General features: G+C 45.7%; 1 protein-coding gene across 1 annotated transcript in view; it reads right to left on the bottom strand.

Annotated features, from left to right (window-relative positions):
• pod1 (coronin) overlaps positions 1–21,812 on the bottom strand; it is a 166,621-nt gene that overhangs the window by 96,243 nt on the left and 48,566 nt on the right. The window contains exons 13-16 of the mRNA XM_075688040.1: positions 16,602–16,697; positions 13,197–13,388; positions 10,226–10,451; positions 2,539–2,714 (exon numbers count right to left, since the gene is read on the bottom strand). Coding sequence (XP_075544155.1) covers positions 2,539–2,714; positions 10,226–10,451; positions 13,197–13,388; positions 16,602–16,697 — 690 coding nt within the window. The remainder of the gene's footprint in view (positions 1–2,538; positions 2,715–10,225; positions 10,452–13,196; positions 13,389–16,601; positions 16,698–21,812) is intronic.

The raw sequence follows: 21,812 nt of genomic DNA, 5'->3' as shown, positions 1-21,812 counted from the left end.
AGTCTTCCTAATGCCTGTAAGTACGCCTCCACTTCGTCTACTGGTGCGATCACATCGGTAAATATTATACGTGGTATGTATGGGACTTAGCTCATTGTCTGAAATGTCAGGATGGAGCCATGTTTCCGTGAAGATGATAATGTCAGAAGCTGTATCGTCTAGGAAAGAAGAGACTTGATCTAGCTTGCGCACAAGGCTTCGAATATTAGTAAATGACATTGATAGTGACAGTATGATCCGAGGTTCTGGTGCCTGCTGGCAGTCGTGGATTCGAGTGCTATGCTTCAGCTATCTGCTCAGCTGCACTACTGTGCTAGTGACGCCGTCGTGCACGTAGGTTGTGTCATCTGTGCGCATTCTGTCGACGCTGAGCTTGAAATACTTTTTTTTCGCCTTCACGAATTCAATCAGTTTTCGTCTTGCTTCTCGTGTAGCTGGGGAGAAGTCTTCTTGTATCGAAAACCCGAAACCCTTAAGCTTTCGCACAGCTGACAAGATGCATTCTTTATCCTGTGGGGTCTCTCACCTCCGTACTCTTGGGACAAAGGAACGACAACACAGTAGTGCAAACAGTCACAAGGGCATTTATTGCACCTTTCATAGATCAATGCCTGCTAGCCGAGTTGCTATCCACAAAACATGCTGATGGGCGCGCGACAAATCCAGAAGTCCGACTCACCGCGACCGGAAGCGAGCGAATATGTTCGCCCCATGCTGGATCCCAACGCCTGGTCGTTCGCGTGTTCGGTCACGCCAACAGTGGCGCGTTCGCAGGCGGCCACGCGAGGCGGTCTCGCAGAAGCATGGGTCGCCGCGCGCGCACGCGGTACGTCCACGCCGCGCGCCGACCCGCCGGGGAAGACACAGCGCCTTTCTTTGCCACGCCTAAGTAACCCCGCCGCAGCGCAACACTAGCGGCATCACTCGCACTGCGCTTCAACCACTCCAACCGCCACGGGCGCCAGGCCACGCGGCGGGCATAGCCACCCTGCAGGAGACGAGCTATGCGGGCAAACTAGATCTCAGGGGAGGCGTGAGAGTCACGCATCCCCACAATCCTTATAAAAGGTCAACTTCACTATGATGGGTCTCTTCTTGTTATTGGCGTGCTTGCCTAATCTATGCACCCTTTCAAAGTGCGTGCCTGATAGGCTTAGGTCAAGTTTTCCAACACGACAATTTTCTGCTCGGACGCAGCCCAGTCCTCTTTTTCGTCGTCCGCTATGTTAAAGAAGAGCGGGTTTGAGCGTCGCATTCTATTCTCAGTGTCATCGCACCATGAAGAAGTTTTGGCCAATCGATCAGATACACCGCGAAGGATATCAGCACCATCTGTTGTAACAGACGAGCTTCAGGAAGCGGGAGTATCGACCAGTGCGGCTATCTTGGCATTCAGCAGCTTGATTTCACCTTCAGCGGCCTCCTGTTTCTGTTTCGAAATTTTTAGTTCAGCAAGTAGTGTTACCTGCTCGTTTCCTAGCTTTTGAAACTTGTTTATAACTGCCACATTACTGGCTTTTACACTAGTTAGATGAGAAAGCAAGTGTGAGTGTGCTTCTTCTAATTTCTTAATAGCCTCTAGTGCTGCAGCAAAAGCTTCTTCTTGAGCCTTAGTCATTGGTCCAGGATTTGTTTCAACGTCTCCCGGCAGCATCAATGTTATTGTAGACAAGGCATAGCACATTTGACAAGTTAGTGTTCCCACACTTGACCCCTTAATGATCCTAATAGTGACCCCTTTAGTGACGGCATGTCTCAGCAGAGTTTAGGGGACAGTGAATGCACTGAACCCAAATCATGTCCCATCGAAAACGCCTATTTTAAACCTGGCTTCAGAATATTTGCAAGCAGAAACAGTAGCTCATAATGTCTGATTATGGTATTTATCCTATTCTAATGTGCACTTTTTTTCCAATTTTTTTCGTAGGACATTGTGCCTTAAATTGCCTGCACGATGTAATCGGATACAAAAGCAAGACCGCATTTGCAATGGTTGTATGCTTTGCTGCATAACAGGGCTGTAATAGGGCGAAATTGGCTTTAAAAGCCATGCAGCAAAGCTGACTTTAGAAAACCAGCCTCCATTGTGCAACACATATTAAACCTTGCCCATTTTTCTTACTGAAAAATCGGGTACGCAATAGATTTCTACTTTGTTTAAGATGTTTAATGTCATTTATGCACTTCAGACACATAGAAAGTGGGCATGCATTTAATTTAGGGGCATGTTAGAATAGGGCAAATACTGGTAGATGAATCAGCTGTGTGTTCTTGCGTTTCATCTGCATTTTAATTTGATTCGCGAAATAATGCAATCGATTTCAGTGGTCCCGTCAGGGCCGAACTAACAAAAGCCGACTGTAAATTGAGATCTAATTATTCAGCATTTGCTGTAGTTTCCCATAAAAACTCACCGCTCACCTGGATTACAGGCTATGTGGCAAATTAGCAAGAAAGCTTGTGTAAATTTTGTGCTCTGAATACTTCTTGGCTGTACACAGATTCGCAAAGCATGTGCTATAATACATAATGGCCTACCTCCAGGATTGCCAGGTGGCCACCAGAGATGGCCAGGGGCAGGGCAATACGCTCTGTGTTTGCCCGGAAGCCTTCACTCTCGCCGGGCAGTGTCTTGCACATGGGTGGAAGGTTGGTGATTTGAGTATTCCGGTTGCCCACCGAGCCATTCAGGTGCCGGTACTTCGATACCCGCACTGCACAGGGGACAACGATGCATCAGCAGTCCCGTCTTCAATATAATGCACCTCAAGGCACAAAATTCCTCGGCAAACGTAAATGCAACACCACAGGCAACTTTCCTATGTGTATGCCACATAGAACAGCCAAAGCTAGAACAGTTGGCTTTCTCACTCATATCTAGCGATCAACAGTGGTTGAAGAAGATGGAGCCAACACGCCAACTTGTCTCCATCAGCCCTTTGACAGCGTATGCACAAATTAATTAAACCAATCGTTCCTGTATCGTGGAGTTTTCACTCGCACAACGGCACACTGACAATTTCAGACCAACCTTCAACCGAAGCTTGACTTGCAGTCTGATCTCTTACATTTTGAACACTGCCTGTGCAAGTGCCCTAATTCATTATTGTACAATACAGTGCAACACACCCCAATACTGTACAACAACTGAACAAAGCATGTGAAGGCTCCAGTGCTAGGCGGTTTGTTGGTGATTTGAGTATTCCGGCTGCCCACTCAGCACATACCAGACCACCTTTCTTTCACAGAAAAGCATATCAAATGCAATAATCAAGTATCAGGAGGCTTCTGCGTGCTCTCTGACATAACAATCATTGCTTCACGAGCCTAAACAATACAGTAAAAAAAAAAAGGCACCTGCTGCAAGAAGTAAAAACAAATGTTCCCTGTACATAAGAAACTTACCTGTTTTTGCATTTGGGAAACTACTGCTTTCCTGCATAGCATGGGCATCACTAGGGCTAGTATTGATGCCAACAAAGCTTTATAACAATATTTTTTTGCATGATCTGACTTGCAAGATTTGGGAACTAGAAACAAGGTGCGTATATTGTATATTTAAGATTTTTTTTCACTCTTGGTATTTGTTACTAAAGATAGAAAACTACTGTAAAATCCCAAGAGATGCCCCACCCCCGAAAGATAACCCGCCCCTGACTAAGCTCCCAGGTTAAAAAGCTGAAAGTTACTAATCTGAAAGTTACCCTTCACACTGAAAGTTAGCGACATCATATTTTCACTCGATTTTCTCTCGATCTTGGTGGGCTATCTCTCAGGATTTTATGGTATTACTTTTATGCCTGCTACTTGAGCTGCTTCTTTGAAGTTCCACATAGGAATTATCAGAAATTATTGGAGGTATTATTACTGCTAACCATTCAATCGAAATGCCACTGATCAGTCTAGTATAACTTTATGTATTGCAATATATGTTGCGACTAGTGCATCTTGAAATAAAATCTTAAAAACATTACAGCACTGAAAATGAGAACATTTCTAGCAGTAACAAAAGATTTAACACATTCCTGCATCTTATGCATCATCAAATGCACACAGTGGTGAATCACATCGTGGATCTTCGAGTCAGTCTTTAAGTCCATAAATGTCGTTTTTTTTTTCCTGAAGCGCAACAAATTTAATTTCTGTCTAACACATTAGCAGACATTCAAATGCTACTTATAGGTGATATGATGCTGAAAATTTTTCAAGCTATTAATTTAATGAAAATGCAAACAAAAATTAATATTCATGCTAATAACAGTTTTTAAATGATAATTAGCGTTCCTCACACAACGTGGGCTCTTCATCGCTCTCATTGTCCCATGAAGACAATTAATACTGTATTTATTAAAATCTAGGCCGATAGTTTTTTTTTCTTCAAATAATCATATTCGAAACTCTAGGGTCGGCTTAGATTCGAGAGTTTCAAAAAACGCGCCAGTTTTTCATTGAAACTGCTAAATATGGTGCATAGCTAGCGCCATCTAGAAAAGTCAGTATCGCAGCCGCTACTAGCCGTGCCAGTAGCCAACTGTACACAAGCGACGTCGTCATTTTGACCTCTGTCGTGTCGGCCGTATCGGTGTGCGGCGTGGTGTTACCGCGATGGCAACAAGCAGGAGATGCCACTACAGTGCCACTTTCAAGCGAAAAGTTGTCATAGCCGCAGAGGCATCGTCGAACCTTCAAGCCGGGCGGGACTTCGGCGTCGACGAGAAAAACGTTCATCGTTGGAGGGGACAACGACAGCAGCTTTTTGCGTGCGCCGCAACGAGGATGGCATTTAGCGAACCAAAGAAAGGCTTTCACCACGAAGTGGAGATAGTCTTGGCTGACTTTGTTCGGACGCAGAGAGCAGCTGCCCTTCCAGTGACAACAGAAATGCTCCAAGCGAAAGCTAGGGAACTTTCGAGGAAGCGAGGCCTAACGCCAAAGGATTTCAAAGCCAGCCGGGGCTGGCTTCAGAAATTCATGAAGCGCTTCGGCTTCAGCCTCCGACGTCGCACTTCAATCACCCAGAAGCTGCCAAGCGATTTCGATCGAAGAAAAGCTGATAGCTTTTCAGTGCTACATGCTGCGAAAGAGAGAAGCAGCAGGCTACAACCTCGGGCAAATCGGCAATGCTGACCAGCCGGCTGTGTATTTTGATATACCAGTGGCTTACACCGTGAATGAAAAGAATGCCAAGGAGGTGAACGTGCGCTATGCGGGCTACGAGAAGCAGCGTGCAACTGTGATGCTGTGCTGCACAGCTGATGGACATAAACTCCCTCCTTATATGGTATCTAAAAGGAAGACACTGCTTGGTCGAGAAACTTTTCCAAGAAATGTCATTGTGTGGGCAAATGAGAACAGGTGGATGACGGGTGCGCTGGTGGAAGAGTGGGTTAAGATTGTGTGGCGACGGCGTCCAGGAGCCCTTTTGACAAAGAACTCGCTCCTTGTCATCGACTCTTACCGTGGGCACTTGACCGACAACGTGAAGGCTGCGCTCGCCCAAGCGAACACGGACCTCGCTGTCATACTGGGCAGCATGACGGGCTAGTTGCAGGCACTTGAAGTCTGCATCAGCAAACCTTTCAAGGATTGTCTGCGGAAATATTACACGGACTGGTTGACTGATGAAGACCACATGCTAACGGCAACGGGCCGCATCAAACATGCATCGCTATTGCAGCTGGCGGGCTGGGTAGCTGAAGCGTGGGACGACATCCCAGCTGCTTTGATCGTGCGCACCTTTAAAAAGAGCAGCATATCTAATGCGCTTGACGGTAGTGTGATAATGCACTTGACTTGAAGATAGTGCACTGTTTGAAGGTGACAGTGAAAAGGAACACAGCGACGACAACGTTGAATGAGCTCTGCATGTTCAGATTCAATAAATGCTGTTTGCATTTTGTGAACGCTGTCCTCGCTTTTTTTGTTCAGCCTACATTTGAGGTAATATATATTTTTTTGTTGGCTTCGGACTTTAGGGGGTCGGCTTAGAATCGGGGTCGGTCTAGATTCGAGTAAATACAGTAATCAATGTCAAAGTACTGTCTGAATACAACTTTGTAAAAAGTTCTTGAATTTCTACATCATAAAAAAAAATGCTGGTGTTTTGCACCGATCTATTATGTCAGAAACGAGAGATGTGAGCCACATTGTTTATAAGCTCTGTCCCACCATCTGCCAATAAATAAAAATCTACCATACAATTGTCGCTTAACCAACTTCTGAGCAGATGGTGCCACCAGCCTATGGATGCTTCACCTTCGCAAACTGTCTCGGGCATTCCCAAGGGTATGCCTCAGTAGCCAGACAAGTATTATCAGGAACGGCACTTAAAGGGCTGAGGAACTTGAGATATGGGAACATAATTAGTTTCTTCTTATTCATAATAAAGTTTCTTCTTCTACTGCACATGCAGTAAGTGTACTGTAAAATGCACAGCCACTTCACACAGCTGCCTGATACAGATCATTACTGAAAAAAACATAAAAGGGAATGACCCCGATACATGTACACATACATGCTGGCAGTGCCAGCAAGCACACCAAGACATTTCAACTTCATTCTGTGCACATTAAATCAAATTAGTAGCACAGACTCAAGAAGAAGTGTTCCAAAATGTATGTCACACATTTGAAGTATAAATGATAATTTTGAGGCATTATCTTGGCATGTAGTTAAACCTGGATTTTGAATTATACAGACAAACCTCGATATAACGAAGGTGCACTTGCAACATGCAACAAAAAAACTTTGTGACATCATAAATTGGAAGTTTGAAAGTTTCAGCAGTAAAGGTATTTCATAAATTCCAGGACATTCCTAGTGAACAGCATCTCATCAGTAAGAACTGTAAACGTACAGCAAGAAGGTCGGGCCATAAAGCATGGTTATGAGCGCCAGCGGGTGCGGTGCAGATCGGGGCGAGAGCAATGCATCAGCATAGCTCACAGAATACGAGATAAGCGAGCGTTACGTTGCGCAACGCCATAAGTCTCAGACGCTGTGGCTGATCATGCTTAGTGCCCACAGCCATCATCAAATGGCGCTCACAAATAAAAATTGAAGTGTGAAAAGATACCAATATTTGTCCTGATAAAAAAGAATGGCGCAGTTCTGCCAGAAAGGCAAAGCATTGATAGCAATAGCAAAGAGACAACAAGTGAAAGCAAGGTTTATAGTTTTATAGGAGTCACACGCGCTCAGGAAAACGTCAACAGATCTCACTCGATGACCACAAACATTTCCTGTCACAATGTGAGTGAACGCTTCGACCCTGTCACTGAAACTTCAGATTACATGACCACCAACACTAGACGCTCCAACCATCTTGGCTTGATTTTTACAATTGCTGCAGATTACCTCCAAAATACGGTGTGCGGTTCGCGTATGGACAGCCATGCACAGCCACGGCAAGAATAAAAGGACACGCATGCACTAGGACGAGAGGGCAGATTGGTGCACATATACTGCTCCCCCCTTTCTCCCCACCCATCTTGCGCTGAAGGAATCCAGCTCGTGTTTTTCTAACCACTTCAAGCTGCCGCATGCCCCATGACTTCTGCAAGTTGCTTATCAACGCGAAAAACAGCACTGCGGTGTTTCCTCCATACTGCGTCCCAGCAAGTCACCTTTGATGGCTTTTCTGCCGCTAAAACTTTTCATGCGGAAGGACACTTTCAAATAAACTCAGCCTCAGCACACATTTTGATAGCTTTTTGGTAGATTTACCAGCCATACAGGCTCCAAGTACATGCTTGAAATGGCCGAAAACTTTTTTAAATCAAACCCGTGTGACAAAATTACTTTGTCAAATTGGCAAAAACATACACGGTCTTAAATGGAACTAAGATTGAGAAACAAATATAGTTAGTTACATTGCGAATTTTATTAAAACGAGGTTCATTATATCGAGGTCTGACTGTATACAAATACATACCAGTGCCATCCATTTGCCAGGCTTGGATAAGAGATTTGTTGGCTATTATGCCGTTATGCACTGATGTGTCACTTTGCAGCTGAAATGATGTGTTCACTAAGATGGCGGAAGGACCTGTGAGTGCAGCTGTGGGCCAACACATTGTAATGAAGTTTCTCACCAACAAAGTCCAAAAACTGAAACAAAATCACATTAGACTTCAAGCTTAGAATGGTGATGAGATGCTAAGCAGTAGCACAATATTTGAGCGGTGCAAATGGTTACAAGATGGCTGGCTGGATGTCAGTGGAAGACGATGCCGGATGAGCTGGCTCGCCAGCAGAAACTCATGCCGAGAAATTTTTTTTACGAAGGCAGCCTCATTTAAGTTGATTTCTTTCCCAGGGATGAAATCCCCAAAAGATAGTACGGCTGTGAGGTCTTCAGCGTGTACGCAGTGCACTCGGGTGGAAACGACATGGCTCGCTGGTCCGCGCAGTTCTGCAAACAGCTTAATCACTTGCCTTTGTCTTTGTTGGTTGCGTCAAAATCGTTCCTGGCCATGCGGTTTCTCAGCCTCGCATGACTTCGCCGCCAAAACGGAAGATGGCTGATCTGCCCGCAGATCATCGGCAATGCACGACGTGGCCGGTGAAAAGAAAGCGCACGGCTATAGACTTGGAAACTAAGTGCTTCTAACCGATGATGCAATCATTGCGAACGTGCTTGCATCAGATAACGACGGCGACGACGACAGCGATGATGCAGTAGGGCAGGCTGCCTCAACGTTGTCCTCACAGGAGGCCCGGTAGATGATTCAGTCCCTCCAGGGCTTCATTTTCATGAGGAACCTTCCACTGGACTACGTCGAGCACCTAGATGCATTGAAGAAAGATGTCGGCATGCTTCGCATAAAGCATGCACGGTTGATGGACATCGGCTTTTCTTGTGCAAGCGAGAAGTATGTGGCGAGATGCTTGTGGCGATCTCTCCTCAGCATTTCTTCTCTATTTCTCAAGCGGACAGCTGCTGCGGCAGCCTTCTTGCAATGTTTCAAAGGCCCCTTTTGGGGCCACCAAAGCGATGCCTCGGCAGTGCTCGCATGTCGCCTGCCACCCATGACAAACCTTTGCACTTATTATAGCATGCCACTCTTTAACGCCGACAGCCGGGGCTTGTTTCACGCGATCAGAATGCCCAGGAAGCAGTTAAATGAGCGAGCACAATTGGAAGCCGGATGGAGGAAGGTGGTGGGGAGGAGCACTGGTCTCCCCGCCATTACAGTTTTTTCACATCAGCTCTGCCATCCCCCTATTTTTATTTTTTCATGTAACCTGGCTTTAACAATTATCGGCTATAACAATGGAATTTTCGGGGCACTAGAATAGTATTATAAGTGGGTTCGACTATATTATTTGTTTGGAGCTGTGGGGATGCACGACTCTCGCGCGTCCCCTGATATGTTCTTCCCGCATGTCGCGTCTCCTGTAATCCGGCTTCGCCGCGTGGCCTGCGTGATGCCCGCGGCAGTCGATGTGGTTGGGGCGCAGTGCGAGAGATGGCGCGAGTGTTGTGCTGCTAACGGCGCCTCACGGCACGGTTACTTGGGGGCGCAGGGGAGAAGAGGCTGTCTCTTTCCCGGCGGATCGGCTAACAGCGAGGACGTCCCGCGCGCGCCGATCCATGTTTCTGCGACACTGTCTCGCGTGGCCGCCTTCGAACGCGCAACCGTTGGCGTGACCGTACACGCGAACGACCAGGCGTTGGGATCCAGCATGGGGCGAACATATTCGCTGGCTATCCGGTCGCGGTGAGTCGGACTTCTAGATTTGTCGAGCGCCCATCGGCATGTTTAGTGGATAGCAACTCGGCTAGCTGGCACTGATTTATGAAAGGTGCAATAAATGCCCTTGTGATTGTTTGCACTACTGTGTTGTCGTTTCTTTGTCCCAAGAGCACAGGAGGAGAACTCCACAGAGCATGGGAAGAGTGCTCGGGATGCCAACACTTCACCAGTGACAATGAGGTCAAACAGTTCATGGCTGCGAGACAAGGAGAAATGTTTCTATGCTGCTGGCGCCCATGCGCTGTTGAAATACTAGGATGAGCGTTTCAATTTCATGGGGGATTTGCTTGAAAAATGAGATCACTTTCACATGTCTAAACATGTTTCGTATTCCCGAAAAATAAAAGTCAGGGATTGACTTGGACAGCCCTCAAATCATTGTACATGCAGCACCTAAAGTGAATAATTATATTTGTATTTGGTATTTGTATGCTCTCAGCCTGATGGATCAAGTAAAGGTGACCTGCCTTTGAAGCCACGTCCCTCGTTGCGTGATGGCTGCCGACGAACATGGGAAACAGTCCTGGGGGCAGCGGAGGGCCCCATGCTGGAGGCCATGGACGACCGGGTGCGGGGCGCTGCCTTGTGCAGGAACAATGCAGGGGTGTCCCCGTTGTGGCGGCCGTTGGTGCTCTCTTCCCAATGTGAAGCGCTGACCTTTGTCCGTGGAGCAGGCTTGGGAGCCGGAATCGGCTGCATACATGCATAACCTCCAATCAGCGTTAACAACCATTTCTTACAAATATCCCAACAGACTGCCTAGAAATTCCTATGCAAGTTATAAAAGAAAGGCTCTTACAACTATTCTCACATGAAACGTACGCACCCAGCAAATCAAAACATAACATGTAAAGTAAGAATTAAAGAATTAGCATGCAGGAAACCCTCTCCCCCTCTTTTTCCATTCTCTGTATGCCTTAATGAGCCCTTACGGTGAGTCTGTGCACAGTTGAACGCCTCTGCTATGAAATGGTCAGTATAACGAAGGAGTAATTCTGTTTTCGTTCTATAGTGAGCTGTGCGGTGCACAACCTTTACAACGAAGCGACCTGGGGTGTGATTGGAGATCGTTGTTGGGCACGTTCGTTCTGTTACAGGTGTGCGCGATTTACCTACTCCACGCCGACGTCGCCTGTCGCGGGGCGCGGCCACATTTTTGGTGACGTCAAAATGACGACACGCTCCTGCCAATCATCTTGCAGCTGAGCACGACATCTGCTAGGCGCTGAATGCAATGGGAGTTGTGAAGTTTGGAGTGACCATATGCCCGTTACGAGACCAGCTTTGTATGGCACGTCTGGTGGATTGGATTGGATCGAAATGGCGGCTGCGGCCGTGGAATGGCACGTTCGGATCCAATCTATAGTTTAATTCGAGAAAATGGCACTTGCGATGAGAAATTTGGTTGTTGAATTGGCGTTGTTTGAGGAGGAACGTCAACGGTGGAGGAGCGAAACGCGTTTGAGGAAATGGCAGAAAGCGAACTCGGGTGTCGATTTCGTTTGTCAAAACAAATAGCGCGTTGGTTGTGCGGTGAACTCAACCCCATCATCAGGTGCCAGCGAGCCACTAGAATGTTGTTGTTGCCTCTTGAGAAGTTGCACAACTGCTCCTGTCGTTTCTCTTTTCTGTATTTTTTTTTCTGTGCGCGACACCACCTAGGGACGACGCAGGGAAACTAATAGTTATAAATTGTAGTAGTCCTACGTATTACTATTTGAGAACATGTTTATTCTCGAGAAGAAAAAATACGTTTTGTAGATATGTATTTTATTAATTGGAAGATGAGAAACATTGCATTTTCTAGTTTACTGTCTGCAAGCAGACGACAAACGAGGGAAGCAAACTTCCAGGGAGTTTACCGCTTGCCGATTGGCTGCTCTCTCTGCCCTGTTCTCACAAATTTTGGATACTGCCCACTTTGGGACGTTGCAGACCCGAACAGAACGCATATCGAACAAAGATCTTCTATCACGCCTCTGTATAACAAATCATTTCAGAGACTCCAAGCATATTGTTACGAATGCATTTGACTGTATAAGGCCAATGGTGGAAAGAGGGAAAGGGGAAGGCTTTTGCAGCACTCTGGGGAAGCTGGTGGGGCTCCCCAAGGCCAGAAAGTTTGATAACCCCTTTGTCAGTGCATGGTGATTTGCTCAACCACCAGTAAAATTGAAAATTATAACTATATTAAAATCTTTTTGCTGTGGTGCAAAAATACCATCACATTCATTTTTTTGTTTCAGTGGCTTATATATGAAAATGCGTGATAAATTTATTTTTTACAGCATCCATAGGAAGCTGCATGAACCAACTAGCCCTTGCATTGTTTACAGGAAGACTGTGAAGTACAGCTGAGCTATGGGTGCGACACTGAACCTACACTGTCAGCCTTTTCAAACTCTAGAATTCATTCAATGTTACCACATTCACTACGACAAATACAGGGCAAATCGTAAACTTTGTTAGCGATGGTAATTACATCAGAAAGTGTCTGCCATGGAGCCATGCTGCAGTGGTAAGCAGGTGGAAAAAGAGGATAGTGTTTATCTGTGCTCCAATGCGTTTGATGGTTAACTGTCTCTCAATTATCATAGACTATCCGAAATAAATGTAATTCATTGTAGCACTTGTTACGAACGACGACAGGCCGACATGTTTGTTGCACACATTCCCTTTATTATCGCACTCCATGACTGTTTCGCCATACTGTCCACATGCTGTGTATCGATGCATACCATACGCAACACGCACACTGCGCGCCACCCATGTCCTCCTCTCTCACTACTGCACTCGCACCACCTGGTCCTTCCCCTGGAAACTACGGTCTACCAGGTGCACGACCTCCGAGAACGGCACCTTTCCTCACATCGCCTGGAGCTCTCAGTTCACTTACGCTGCCATTCTCTTCTCACACACTGCAAGGGCGTCTGAATTGGCATGTTGGTAATGTTGCATCTTTGGTTAGCAGTGCGATGATCTACATGGGAAGTAAGAGAAGTGACGAGAAAGAGCGCTGTTTCCTGTCACTTCTCTTTTTTCCTGTGCAGATCATCGCGCTACTAACCAAAGCTGCATCATTGTAACAGTTTCCGGTGTAGGTGACACTTACAAAAGGCACATACAAAAACATAACACGTGAAGTGAAATCTCTAGTATCCTGCACATTGTTGGTTTAGTACAGGAAACACACAGACCATGTTCTCAGTGCGCCACATTCAGGAACATCACTTGCAGTACGTGCTTGCAGGTTAAAACCTGGACAGATACAGCAAAAGGAGTTCGGCTGTAGCCACACTTCTCCTTAGCATTACTTTTCATAATTACAGAATGGGCTGCCCAATCACAGCGAGGTCAAGGATGACTGTTGCAGCCTCTAGGCTATCCCACAAAATATGAAGGATTGAAGAGGGGGACCCAAGAAAAACGTGGCAGCACCTTCTCTGGAAGAATCTGGCGGGCCTTGTCGCCCCCAAAGTCTTCACTGGAGTAATCGGCTGGTACCAGGCTGATGTCCTTCTCCTGGGGCACAGCAGCCAGCAGAGAGGGGCCCGACCCTAGCTTGTGTCCAGTCCGCACCAGCCCCTCCTTGGGCCTCTGGGCAGGGTCCAAGCTCACCCTAGGAATGGACTGCATGGACATCATCCATGGGTTCAATCCAGTGGTTGAGTTTGAAAAGACAGAACATAAGCCTGCCTTGCTACAGTGCAGCATAACTACAAGATAGCCTTGCAAGCAGCAGTAGGGTGCCCAGCTGACCCATTAGAAGACATCGGTGATATGCAAGTTGTTCCAAACATGAAACCATGTACACAGCTGTCAAAGACTCGTGTACACATTCAAGATTCCAACAATGCTTGAATGACAAAACTGTCACAATGAACTGAGTAGAGTGCAAAATAGGAGAGCAAACTTTAATTGGCAATGTCACCCAAAGGCAAGGCATTTGCTAAAGGCCTCTCCGAAAGCTGGCGTGAAGAGGTCCTCTGCAAGTGGCGTTGCAGGCATCGCATCTCGATGGTGCACGAGATGGAATTAAAGAAAACCAAATGGCATTTGTCAGCATCTAAAGAAAGGATTAGATAGGTTTACCTTTATGTTCAGTCTGTTTCCCTCAGACCAGAGCATTCAGCATAGTGTGGTATGTACGCAGCTGCTCAACAGGAATGTTATGTGCTTGTGCACACAATGCTCATGCCATTGGTGGAAGACAAGGCACTGCCCAGGCTTCGGCTGAGCAGTGTGTTGTCGTACATCCACTTGGCTTTGTCCCCTTTGCAGCCAAACACGCGGCATGTTGCTGGAAACCAGCTAACACTCCATGTGTTGGTCCCACATGTGTGCCGATACTGTCACAGCCCAACAACACTAACAGCAAAGGCACAAACATGCATCTAGTGGTTGTGAATTTCTATCGCAACAAAACAAAGCAAGGTTCGAGTGGTGCATTCAACAGTCATTTTGTGATGCAAAAAGGCAGTACAGCTTTGAAGAGTAAAAGACACTGCACCAACAGGCAGCAACGCAGCAGCCAACAGATAGATCTACACAATGTCACATTTAACCATGCTGCTGTACTGTTGGGTACCAGAATGATTAATGTGGAGTGGAGCCACTCGCATTTGACCAGCTTCTCAATAATTACAAACTCTGAAGCAACTGTTAAGATAATAGCTTATGATGCGTAGAAAAAGGTAAAATGGTAAAATGAGTGAGATCACAGCGCTACAGCTAACATCAGGTGTGAAAATAAATACGGATGAAATAATCTGCAATCAGTGCTGGCTACAGTGACAATAATGACTTCAACAGCTACATTAGAGATATTTTTTCATCTGTACTGCCTGCTAGACAAGCTTTTGAAGCGAGCTACATCATAACACCATATCTTAACTTCAAAATTTTTCAGTGTACCATATTTTCCATGCCACACTATCTTTTACATACCTATATGGTTTACATGTTAAGAAGTATTCTGTTATCTCTATACCCGTTCCTACATTCCTGCACCTCAGTATATGTCACCAAGCTATCCTTTGAGTAAATTCATACTATGCTATAATTCATATTTTTAGCATGAAATCGCATGAAAAGATCAATGATCCAAATACCGCTTCAGTTTACCATATTTTTCTTATAGCCAAGCCAAGATTTTTCTGCTGAGTGGATTTGGTTTTTGTCTCCAGAGGTCAGGCATAAATGTGGCATCACAACCCTCTGAACAACAGACAAGCAAATCCTGTAAACAGTCGGTGTACAAAAGTCATCGAGACAAGAAATTCACTTCGTTATAAACAGTATTTCATTAAAAGCAGAGGGGATATAAGAGAATCATACTAATGCCAAGGAAACACGAAAATCTTTGAATAAGGCGATATTCCAAATAAAGAAATTTCCTTAAAATGAAGGTTTACTGTATATCATTACCAGGTCTGGAGTCAAATACATTAAAAGACAAAAAAGCCTTAGTGTACATTCCCCACAGCTTTTCAAATCAACCTGAAGCCATCCATCCTGCAGACATCACAAACGCTAACCTCGAGCACTTCATAATGCTCTTGTCCTAAGACACATTCTGTTAACCATGCTCTGTTCAGAGCCTTCAGAACCTATAATGATGATGAAAAGAAAAAAATCTTTTTAAGTTAAACATGTTGCGTTGGCATATTCTACTTTGCACTTCATCATCAGTGACTGTATAACATGGTACTTCAACAAAGATGATGCAGACAAAATATAACTAGATATATATGATTATACAGCGGACTCTCCTTAAACGGAACCTCAAGGGACCAGAGAAATTTGTTCAGTTTATCATGGAGTTCCATTTACTGAGACAAAGCTGAATATGATTGCATGAATACAAAACCAACCAACCATGAGGATGGTGTTCCGTTTAGCAGGCAGTTCCGTTTAAAGCTATTTCCATTCATTGAGATTCCAATGTATAAGATAAAGCAAATGAGCAACGTAAAATCAATGTTACCAGTAAAAAAGACAGTGAGCTCCTCCAAAGATGGGCCACAAGCACAGCGTCACTCTACAAGGAAGCCACAGCCTCACACACAGGAAACCCCAGTGCCCAGGCACACGTACACAGTGCCGACAGATCGAAGATGTGCTTGCCTCAGACAGTGCAGTGGTGCATTCAGCAGACTGATCAGCTGCTCTACTCACACGGAACTAATCTCCCTTTGTATGCTCTTACTTATTTCACTGCATATGCAACTGTCGCCCCTCAAGGTGAACAAGCGCTACGCATGAACGAAACAAGGTCACCTCCGCAGTTACGAGGGTCTGGATCAAACTACTGCAAAGTGTCGCTCATATCCACACATCCTGCTTTACGACCTTGGAGTGGAAACAACATCTTCACAATTTCAACAACGCTCCCATTTTGTTCCGGGCTGCATGCACTGAGCCTGGCACACACAAAACAGAATGTTAAAATAAACAAATGAGTCAAGACTAGCAGAGCACCATTGGTAAGATCACCTAGATAAAAGAACAGGACTGCCAGCAGAAAACTTCAAACAAGAAATACACAGCTTACGTTAGTCTAGAGGCACACCACTAGGGTGGAATGCCTGATGGATGCAGCACAGACAATTGACACAACAGAGATGTGTACACACATAAGAAGACTAGAGTGGACACCAGGCCTCAAGCATATACTTTAGTCCAAGTTCCTGCTTTACATAAAAACAATGTGCTCCAAACACCTTCCAAGAGGCTCATGGATGAATGACCAGCAGTGAGAATGTAATGTGAAAAATACTGACAATCACTCCAGTGAAAACTGCAAGCCTACAATACACATGATGCAGGCAAGTGAGTGCCTACCTTGCAGGGCTTCTTAGCCAGCCAGTCGGACACGGTTGTAGCCGGGGATGGTGCCTGTGTGTCCGGAAAGACGTCTGCATGGAAGTCCCTGTATGTCTGATATGTGGGAGAAAAGACAAGAGGGTAAGAAGACTGCTACCCTGGTGACATAAAGCACAGGCAAGAACACATCTGCCAGAGTAAGTAGAACAAATCATCACTACTATTTGATGTCGTATGTCACATGTAGCAACACAGCAAAGACAAGTATTACTCTTCCTCTCCCTCAAACCATGTCAGGAGGAACCATAACAATATTTCCATGGAATAAACAGAGACAGAGGAGGACTTAGTCTAAGGCAGCACAGTTTAATGGCACTCTAATGCATGAGAAGCCTTAACTCACATGTTTCCACTGTTCTTTATTAATAATTGTATATCTTGTTTGTATAATTGTATATCTTGTTTGTTATAATTGTATATCTTGTTCCCCCGTAAACTGCACAACATTTTAAACGAACTTAAAACTAGACACCCTAAGGCACACATCCTTCTTTTCGGGGATTTCAACTATTCTGGCATAGATTGGTGTGCCCCTCATTGTCCTATTTTTAGACAGGATGAATCACGTGAATTTATGGATGTCTGCTTAACTTTTAACCTAACCCAACTAGTAACCCAGCCTACACGCATCATCGGAGATACTGCTAACATTCTTGACCTCATACTATCTAGCCATCCCGACAGCCTCAATGCTATTACTTTTCTCCGTGAAATCAGCGATCATAAAGTCATTCATGCATGCTTTAACTTCACCCCAATAACAAAAGCAACTTGCCAAAAAAACAATTTCTCTTTACAACAAAGGAAACTATGAGGCCTTCAATGCGGAATTGGAGGCCTTTTTTCCATCATATCAGGGGTCATTTGACGAACAAGACATCCACACAAACTGGTCAATGTTTAACCATAAAATGAATGAATTGACTAATAAATATATCCCCAAATGCAGCTTCCGCGCTAACCACCACAAGCCATGGTTCACCAAGACTCTGGGAAGATTAGAAAATGAAAAGAAACGCCTTTTCCGTAGTGCTAAACTGAGCAGAACAGACTGCGCATGGGAAAAATATTACGCTGCTAAAAAGGCATATTTGGTCGCAGTAAAAAACGCTAAACATTCCTTTTACCACATCGATTTGCCAAACATACTTACAGATAACCAGACTAAATTCTGGCAGCTTTTAAACCCCCAATCTTCGCGCGTTGTTACCCTGACTGACGATTCTGGACGTGTTATTTCAGACGTTGAGTGCGCTAACATATTTAATTCTGCCTTCACATCTGTATTCACTAAAGAACAAAAACCACCACCCCTCATGAGAGCCAGTGACCCCACAAATACAATGCCAGTCGTTACATTCTCAGAAACCGGCATATCCCTTCTTATAGATAAGTTAAAACTTTCTTCATCTACCAGCATTGATGAAATCAACACAAAGGTCTTGAAAAACACTCGCCACATGTCTGCCAAGTTTTTATACTTGCTATTCTCGCAGTCCATTTCTACAGGTATCGTACCCCACGACTGGAAATTGGGGAAGGTCGTCCCAGTCCACAAGTCGGGTAAAAAAGATTCACCACTTCACTACCGCCCCATATCACTTACCAGCATACCCTGCAAGCTCATGGAACACGTCATTTACTCTTTAACAATGCAGTTTCTGTATTCAAATAATTTCTTTCATTTATCACAGCACGGATTTCGTAAAGGTTACTCCTGTGAGACCCAACTAGCCATTTTCGTTCACGACCTGCATGCCAACCTTGACGCTAACCTCCAAACTGACGCAATCTTCCTCGACTTTGCTAAGGCATTTGAAAAGGTACCCCATAACCACCTATTTCTGAAACTTTCCGGCCTAAACTTGCATTGTGACATACTAGCATGCATAAAAGAATTCTTGACTCACCGCTCCCAATCAGTCGTCATTAATAAACAAATGTCTAACTTATTACCAGTTTTCTCAGGGGTGCCCCAAGGATCCGTCCTAGGGCCTCTTTTGTTTTTAATTTATATTAACGACCTACCTCAGAAATTAGATTGCCATATTCGGATGTTTGCCGACGATTGCATTATTTACAAAACAGTTACTGAAACCTTTAACCAACAATCCCTACAAGATAATCTAAATCTGGTACAGAACTGGTGCAACGACTGCCTAATGACACTTAATATAAACAAATGCAAATACATGTATATATCTTTCCACCGTCACAGTAACCCTCTCCTGCTTCCCTACACTATCTCTAATGTTCCTATCGACCCTGTCCAATCATATAAATATCTCGGTGTTCATCTTAGTCATGATCTTACGTGGAATAGCCATATCGCTAATATTATCTCATCTGCTAACAAAACGCTTGGCTTCTTAAAGCGTCATCTCCACTCTGCCCCCTGCATGTTAAGCTACTCGCATACAAATCACTAGTTTGATCAAAATTAGAATACGCATCGCCCATGTGGTCCTCGAAACAAGTGTACCTTGCTAATTCACTTGAATCAGTTCAAAACAGGGCAACTAGATTCATTCATTCCTCGTACTCTTTCGATATCAGCATAATATCTCTGAAATCGCAGTCCAATCTGCCTACTCTTGCCCTTCGTCGCCACATTTCTAGTTTGGGCTTATTTCATAAATTCTTTTATTCCGAGCTATCACAGGAACCCTACATCTGCACTCCCCCACCACGTTTCTCTCTTCTCACCGGACATCAGCAGCAGGTATCTCGACCACGAGCACGCACAAAAACTTTTTCTTCATCATTCTTCCCCTGGACAGCTTGCGACTGGAACGGCCTTCCCCAAGAACTTGCTGCCATCACATGCCCATCTATGTTCCTTAACCAAATTACACGTGCGCTTGCATCACAATAATCATTTTTGTTTGTATAACTCGTTCAAAATTTTTTTCTGTATTCTGTTGTTAACTTATATGTGTCCCACCCCTTATGTAATACCCTCACATGAGGGTCTTTAAGGAAATAAAGTGAAGTGAAGTGAAGGTATCTTCATGGTTCTCGAACCACACTAGCGCCGTGTCTGTGAGGAACAGAACCACATTGTCAAGCGGAGCCGAGGAGTTCCAGCCGTTGTACTTGCTCACACGCTTGTAATGGGTGAGCCATTCCTCCACGCCCTCGCCGAATTTTCCCCAGAAAGGGCGGGGCTCCATCTGATGCATCCAGGTGCCGGTTGTTCGCACTGGAGCAGCCAGAGAAGGCTGTTGGTCGCCACTGTGGGATATCGGGATCTCAAGTGGTGTCGGAGGCAGTCGAGCGAGGCGTCGGCTCCGGCATGGCACTTGCTGCTGCAGCTCCGTCATCTTGGTCGAAGTACCCCGCACCTCCACCACAATACTGTTACAGTTAATGTTGAACCGGCTTTATTTAAGGGGCGAGGTTGATGGTGAAGTCAAGATGGCGTCCCGAGGCTGCGCCAGCTACTGCCAAGCAAGGTGCTCTCTCCACTCGCCCCATCTAGCCTACGCAAGCGAAATTCCTTCCCTGCGTTCTCCCATACCGAACCTCGAGGATCGTGTGACGCATACGTCACAGGCCCCGTCTTAACTTCTTCTTTTTTTTTTTTTTTGCCCCTTGCTTTCATTCTTTCATTTTTTTTCCGGTGCTACGCACTTCCGCCGACGGCTTCGTGCGCGAGCTGTTGCCTAATTCGCGTAGTGCACGATTTTGCGCGCAGTGCACAAGGAAACATGACTAGTGGTATAATTAAGTGCTACACGAATACTGAGGCAGAACAAGCGGATCACAGAGCATGATCACGCGCTGGAACACGGTAGAAAATGGCATAGTTTCAGTCATAGAGTTAGTAGAACAACTCTAGAGGAAAAGCTGGGCCGGAAAAGTGGGAACCTCTAGGGCACCGCCCTGTTGCTACTGGTCAATGTGGCCAGCGCAATTACTATTGAAAGAGCTGAAAACAAGTACAGGTCACCTTATGCTTTCTCATCTAAAAACGCATACCTGATGGCTTTATGAAGGTGGTGCGTTAATATTAAGTTTACAGAAAGCGATCGCTAAGTCCGTGACTTATGTAAATCACGATGTACGCATTCATGCAATAAAGGATGACGCGAATTTCGGTTTCGAATCTGTTTTTTTGGATGCGTAGTAGTTTCGTACAGTTTAGGTTTGACATGCGATCGCGCGTCGACATCGGACGCTATGGCACACTCGTGCCTTATGTGCCACCGAAGCCCCGAAGTGCTCTGGCATATACCTTCACATGTAAGTAAACGAATGTATCTCCTTGTTGAGAATATCACATGAGTAGTGTGGGGGTTCTCTCACACCTGTGCTCTTGGGACAAAGGAACGACAACACAGTAGTGCAAACAATCACAAGGGCATTTATTGCACCTTTCATAGATCAGTGCCTGCTAGCCGAGTTGCTATCCACAAAACATGCCGATGGGCGCGCGACAAATCTAGAAATCTGACTCACCGCGACCGGAAGCGAGCGAATATGTTCGCCCCATGCTGGATCCCAACGCCTGGTCCTTCGCGTGTATGGTCACGCGAATCGTGGCACGTTCGAAGGCGGCCACGTGAGGCGGTCTCGCAGAAGCATCGGTCGCCGCACGCGCGGAATGTCCACGCCGCGCGCCGACCCGCCGGGGAAGAGCGTCGCTCCACGCGCGGCACGGCACGTCCGTGCTGCTTGCTGTCTCGAACCCCAGAGAGCAAGCACCTTCCTTTCGGCGCCCAAGTAACCTCGCCTGTCGGCGGCGTTAGCAGCGCAACCCTCGCGCCATCTCTCGCACTGCGCCCCAATCACATCGACCGCCGTGGGCATCACGCAGGCCACGCGGCGAAGCCGGATTACAGGAGACGCGCCATGCGGGAAAAACGTATCAGGGGACGCGCGAGAGTCGCGCATCCCCACAGTAGGCAGCTCTTGTGGTGCATCACAATCGTTTGAGAAGCGTCAGAGTAGAGCATTTTTCTGCATGCGGAGCGGTGTTTTTATTTGAAAGTTTCCCTTCAGTAAGAAATTGCTGGACAGGCGGACCAGCGCACCGGAATTGTACTGGCGAAGCCACAAGCAACTCAAAGAATCTGTTTAACTGTTGCACTTTGAACAATCATGCTTCTACAAAGGCCACAGCAGAAAAACAGCCTGATGCCGAGTATTTCTGTGCCACGAAGTAAT

Source organism: Dermacentor variabilis, chromosome 4, assembly GCF_050947875.1.
Source record: "Dermacentor variabilis isolate Ectoservices chromosome 4, ASM5094787v1, whole genome shotgun sequence".
Classification (NCBI taxonomy): domain Eukaryota; kingdom Metazoa; phylum Arthropoda; class Arachnida; order Ixodida; family Ixodidae; genus Dermacentor; species Dermacentor variabilis.
This window is presented reverse-complemented; position numbering and strand designations above follow the sequence as displayed.